The sequence below is a fragment of the Lycorma delicatula genome, chromosome 5 (genome assembly GCF_047948215.1).
Source record: "Lycorma delicatula isolate Av1 chromosome 5, ASM4794821v1, whole genome shotgun sequence".
Lineage (NCBI taxonomy): Eukaryota > Metazoa > Arthropoda > Insecta > Hemiptera > Fulgoridae > Lycorma > Lycorma delicatula.
The window spans coordinates 24,217,829-24,224,487 of NC_134459.1; the positions used below are offsets into that span (position 1 = coordinate 24,217,829).

At 24.4% G+C, this 6,659-nt stretch overlaps 1 protein-coding gene across 1 annotated transcript; it reads right to left on the reverse strand.

The window, feature by feature from the left end:
• Positions 1-2,640: 2,640 nt before the first annotated feature.
• Positions 2,641-5,508, reverse strand: LOC142324814 (cytochrome b-like). Its single transcript, XM_075365829.1, is given in 1 exon segment — positions 2,641-5,508. A coding segment is annotated over 1 exon segment (807 nt). The 5' UTR covers positions 5,239-5,508; the 3' UTR covers positions 2,641-4,431.
• Positions 5,509-6,659: the final 1,151 nt, after the last annotated feature.

Sequence of the window (6,659 nt, forward strand, 5' to 3'; positions counted from 1 at the left end):
ATTAAATAGGATTTTATTAAAAATAATTTTATTCATTTTAATAAATTTTAAAGTTTAAAAAACCTAAGGAATATAATTACATTATAATAAGTATATATGAAAATATATAATTATTAAAAAAAAAAAAAAAAAAAAAAAACCTCATGGTCTAAATTTAAATTTGAGGTTTAGTTTAATAAGATAATTACATATGTTTTATTTAAATATTTATTTTGGTCTCTTAAAAACAAATTTATTATTATAATATTTTTTGTTAGTAATATCAAGATCATTTTATGTTTAAGTTCATTTTTACGTACTTAGAACCGTCATTTTTTTTTTTGTAAAAAATTATGACATTTAGTTTAATTATTTATGTTTGTGTGACTTTTGAATGAAAATTTTTACATTCATTTTTATATTTAAACCATTTTTGTAGAAAATTGTGATAATGTTAGGGGTAGCTTTATCTAATATTTTTGTGGCTTTGAATATCAACTTTTAAGTTCACTTTTTATTAATTTAATTACTGTTTCTTATTTCAATTAGGTAATGTTAGGGGTAGCTTTATCTAATATTTTTGTGGCTTTGAATATCAACTTTTAAGTTCACTTTTTATTAATTTAATTACTGTTTCTTATTTCAATTAGGTAATGTTAGGGGTAGCTTTATCTAATATTTTTGTGGCTTTGAATATCAACTTTTAAGTTCACTTTTTATTAATTTAATTACTGTTTCTTATTTCAATTAGGTAATGTTAGGGGTAGCTTTATCTAATATTTTTGTGGCTTTGAATATCAACTTTTAAGTTCACTTTTTATTAATTTAATTACTGTTTCTTATTTCAATTAGGTAATGTTAGGGGTAGCTTTATCTAATATTTTCATTTAAATTATTAGCTTATGATTTTATTAACTGTTTTAAGCTATAATTAATTTAACTTCAGTTAGGGGTAGCTTGAAGTTATGTTTGCACAGGGGAGAAGATCCTTTTTTAAATGTAATTTATTTGGTTTTTTGTTTGTAAAATTTCATTTAAGGTTCCTTTAAAATATTATTTTAAAAAAAATTTGATTTTTGTTTTAAAATTTGGCTTTAAATTTATAACGCATGTAAATTTTTGTTAGGTTAAATATCCTTAATGGTTTATTTTTATTTTCAGTGTTAAGGTTTTTTAATTTAATTTTTTAATTTAAGTTATATTTTTTAGAACCAAAAAATGTTGTGCCAGCATTTGCGGTTATTCCTCAGGTTCAAGTTAATTTTTTTAGAATTTAGTCTTATTTAGTTTTAATATTTTGTATTTAGGTGAAATTTATATAATAAATTTTTTTTTTTCTATGTAAGTTTGAGTTTAAACCAGGATTAGATACCCTGTTATTCTTAATTAGTAATTTTTTTCTAAGGTAGTATATTTTTTATAATTGAAATTTAATAGATCTGGCGGTTTTTAAATCTTTTTAGAGGAACCTGTAATTTAAATGATATTCCACGATTTTTTGTACCTTTTTTTTCTTGTATATCTCTGTCGTTGAGTGTAACGAAAGTTTATTTTCTTTTTCTTTTTTAAGATTTATGTTAGGTCAAGATGCAGTTATAAGAAGGTTATTATGGGTTACATTAATTTTTGTTTTTTGATTTTTTAATTTGATTAAATCTGAATTTGGATTTAATAGTAATTTTTTTTAATAAAATTTTTGAATTTTGCTCTTAATTATGTACATATCGCCCGTCACTCTCATAAATTGAGATAAGTCGTAACAAAGTAGATGTACTGGAAAGTGTATCTAGAATCGGACTTTGGTTTATTCTTATTTACAATAAGATTTATTACTGTTCAATTCAGTTGAGTCTGATAGGTTTTTTTTTTTTTTTTTTTTTTTTTTTTTTTTTTTTTTAAAAATTTTTTTTGTGTCTTTCTTTTTTTTTATTTGATTTTTTTTAATTTAGTTAATTGTACAGTGTTGGATAATTAAATTTTATTTTAGAATAATAATTTTTTTTAGTACCTTTTGTATCAGGGTTAATTAATTTTTTAAATTTATTTTTTTTTCCCGAATAGTGAAGATCTATCTTAATCTGTATTTTATTGTGGAATAATTATTTATAAGTTTGGGATTGTTTTGATATGAAATTCATTTCTTTTTATATCTGGTTATCTGGTAAATTGATTCAATCGAGAATTTCTTTTTGTTAATTTTATTTTTTTTTTTTTCATTTTGAAATTTTATATTAAGGTGGATAAGCTCTTTTTTATGTATATAATTTATTTTTTTCTTTTTCTTGTTGGATTAGAATCTTTCATCATTTAAAGTTCGTTGTAGATTAAAATATTCTTTTTTTTTATATTTATTTTTTTACTGGATTTAAATTAATTTTTTTATTTTTAATTATGATTAAATTAGTAGATTTAAAAATTTCATTTATGAATTAGGCAAGAAATAATTTCGCCTGTTTATCAAAAACATGTCCTTTTGTAATTTATTTAAGGTTTGACCTGCTCAATGATTTAAATAGCCGCAGTATTTTGACTGTGCTAAGGTAGCATAATAATTAGTCTTTTAATTGAGGTCTGGAATGAATGGTTTGACGAAAATTATACTTTATTTTTGTAATTTAATTTGAATTTTATTTTTAAGTTAAAAAGCTTGAATTTTAAAGAGGGACGATAAGACCCTATAGATCTTTATTTTATTTTTGATTTTTTTTTTTTAGTTTATTTTTAAAATTTTTATGAATTAAATTTTGTTGGGGTGACAAATAAAATTTTAATCTTTATTTTTTTTTTACATTTTTTTATGTCTGTTTGATCCTTTATTTTGATTAAAAGATTAAGATACCTTAGGGATAACAGCGTTATAAATCTGGAGAGTTCTTATTGATAGATTTGTTTGCGACCTCGATGTTGGATTAAAAGTTTCTGTGGGGTAGGTTTTACAGTTTTAGGTCTGTTCGACCTTTAAAATTTTACATGATCTGAGTTCAAGCCGGCGTGAGCCAGGTTGGTTTCTATCTTCTTTAAATTTATTCTGATTGGTACGAAAGGATTTTTGGTAATATAATAATTTATTTACTAATTTGGCAGATTTAAGTGCTTTAAATTTAGAATTTAATAATGTATTTTTACAGTTAGTAAATGTTTATTCTTAGTTCTTTTTTTTTATTTATTTTTGTTCTTTTGGGTGTTGCTTTTTTTACTTTATTTGAACGTAGGGTTTTGGGTTATATTCAATTTCGTAGGGGTCCTAATAGGGTTGGTTTGTTTGGTTTATTACAGCCTTTTAGAGATGCTTTAAGGTTATTTAGAAGGGAATTTTATTTTCTTGTCTTTGGAAATTATTTAATTTATTTTTTTGTACCTATTTTGGGTCTTTCCGTTTCTTTAATTTTTTGATTAATATTTCCTTTTAGTTTTAATTTTGTAGGATTTTCTTATTGTCTTTTTTTTTTTTTTTGTTGTTCTGGTTTAGGGGTTTATTTTATTATAATTGCCGGTTGATCATCTAATTCTGTTTATTCTTTATTGGGTTGTATACGTAGAATTTCTCAAAGAATTTCTTATGAAGTTGTTTTTTTTTAGTTATTTTTTGTTTTATTTTATATTGTGAGTCTTTTAATTTAAATTATTTTTGTTATTTTCAGTTTGATGTTTGATTTATTTTTTTTTCTTTTCCTTTATTTATAATTTTTCTTTCTTGTATTTTAGCTGAAACTAATCGTTCTCCTTTTGATTTTTCTGAGGGTGAGTCAGAATTAGTTTCTGGATTTAATGTTGAATATAGATCATTTAGATTTTCTTTATTTTTTTTGTCTGAATATAGAAATATGATATTTATGAGATTTTTTACTTGTTTAGTGTTTTTAGGGGGTGATTGTATAAATTTTTTTTTTTTTATTAAGGTTGTGTTTCTTATTTATTTTTTTGTATGGGTTCGTGGTTCCTTTCCTCGTTATCGTTATGATAAGTTGATATATATATGTTGAAGGAGTTATTTGCCTGTTACTTTAAATTATATTTTGGTTTTTATTTTTTTTAGGATTTTTTTGTTTTTCATTATTTTAAGGTGAAAAAAAAGTTAATAGTATTTTATACTTTCCTATAATTTCAAGTTATATTGCTTTTAGCTTATTAACTTGAAATTTACAATTTATCTCATATTTTTGTAGACATGGGATGGATAATAAAGAATGAGAAGTAGATTGTGGTCAAGATTTGACCTGTAATAATGTATGGTTCTTCTACTGGTCGTGCTCCAATTCATGTAAGTAGAATAAATGTATTTACTATAATTCAAAATATTATTTTATTTATTGGGTAGAATGATCTTGTTTGAAATTTTATTTTTATTGAAAATGGTATTGATATAATAATTAGAATTGATATTATTAGTGCTACTACTCCTCCCAGTTTTCTAGGGATTGATCGTAGAATTGCGTATGCGAATAAAAAGTATCATTCTGGTTGAATGTGTGGGGGTGTTCTTAGTGGGTTTGCTGGAGTAAAATTTTCTGGGTCTATAGTTAGGAATGGGTTTAAATTAATTATTATTGTAAAAATAATTATTGTTATTGCTATTCCTAAGATGTCCTTTGTTGTAAAGTATGGGTGGAATGGGATTTTGTCAATGTTGTTTTTTATTCCTAGTGGATTAGATGATCCGGATTCATGCAGGAATATTAAATGTAGTATTACTATTATTGATAATATGAATGGTAAAATAAAGTGGAATGTAAAGAATCGATTAAGTGTGGGGTTGTCTACAGCGAACCCTCCTCATACTCATTGTACTACTATTTCTCCTATATAAGGAATTGCTGAAATTAAATTAGTAATTACTGTTGCTCCTCAGAAGGATATTTGACCTCATGGTAGTACATATCCTATAAATGCTGTTGCCATTAATGTTAAAAGAATTAATGATCCTGATATTCATGTTTTTTTTAATTTAAATGATCCATAATATATTCCTCGTCCTGTGTGTATAAAGATTAGAATAAAGAATAGTGATGCACCATTTGCGTGGATGTTTCGAATTATTCATCCGTAATTTACCTCTCGGGTAATGTGTACAATTCTTTTAAAGGCTTTATCAATTCTTGGTGAATAATGTATTGCTAGAAATAGTCCTGAGATAATTTGAATTATTAAGCATATTCCTAAAAGTGATCCAAAGTTTCATCATAATGAAATATTTGATGGTCTTGGTAAATCAATTAAGAATGAATTAATTGGTCTTGATTTACGTATAGATTTAAACATAAGTTTTTTTAAGTGGTCCTTCAAATGTTCTTACGATGTTATTTACTGAGATTATTGTAATAATTAGGATAAATATTATTGTAATTGTAATGTTTATTTTATATATTCTAAAAAATTTTCTTGTTGATTTTTCTTCAGTTAATTCGGTTATTATTTCTTTTATTTCATTGAGTTTAGTAGTTATTTCTGTTGTTGGGTCTATGTTTCTAATAACAATAGAGGTTAATATTACTAGTGTTCATATTAAAAAAATTTTTTTTCTTGGTCGTATTTATTTTTTTTATTTATTTATTTTTATATATAATATATATATTATATATATTATATATATATAATATATATTTATTTATATATATATATATATATATATATATATATATATATATATATATATATATATATATATAAAGGTAATGTTCGTATGTGTGTCCGCTATAAATTAAAAAAAAACTACTGGACCGATTTACGAGCGAGTTTTTCCAAAATGGTCCGCGTTCTCCGGAGAAGGTTTAGAGCTATTAAAATCTTCGATATTACTAGTAAAAAGAAAGTTAGGGGTATTTTGAACTGACTACTGTATTTCGAGAGTAGTTTGAATTAAGTATTGGTGTATTATGAATTAAATCAATTATTGTGTTTATTTCATGTTTGGTTGTTTACTGAAACTTATCAGTTATTCGAGTTATCTGGATTACGCGAAGGTTCCCCATAAAAAGAAGGTTACATACTAAACATACTTTTCCAAAATCGGAAAACTTAGTTTACGTACCAAATTTTTGGGACAAAATTGTAGTTGTTTTTTGGATAACGATTAGCTATCTCAACTAACAGTATCTTATTGATGAAATAAACGTCAGATCAGTTACAATTCTATAACGGTCGCCATGTTTGCTACAAGTTTGTTTTTGTTGTTAAGAAAACAAGTGTAAAAATAGATGGACCAGGGCATCTTTTGAAATAGTTGAGACGACTGGTAACAGGAAAGATAATCTGGGACAGATAGTACAGAAGTGAATTATCGGAGAATTTAAGAGATGAGTCTCTGTTTTTACACACTTTTCGAAGAAAAATACGGTATTACTTTCGGTCGCATGGTTAGAGTGGGTAGGTGAAAATGACTTTTCATTAAGTTTTGAGGTATTAGGAGTTTAAAAATACCATTCGCTTAAATTGTAATTACTTTATATATATAAATAATTTTGTGGCTCAAAAATCTCCAAAACTACTAGTTCAATTTCATTGAAATTTAAGTATGCTGTAGAAATTTATTTGAAGTTATGCACGTAAAACCTTTATGAAGATTGATTATGTCGTTCTTGAGTTACGCTCACTTTAAAGTCGAAAATTTTAAGCAGGGCAAGTTACAAAATATGTAGTATCTTCATATTACATATTTTCAAACAACGGAAAGGCGGACTTCG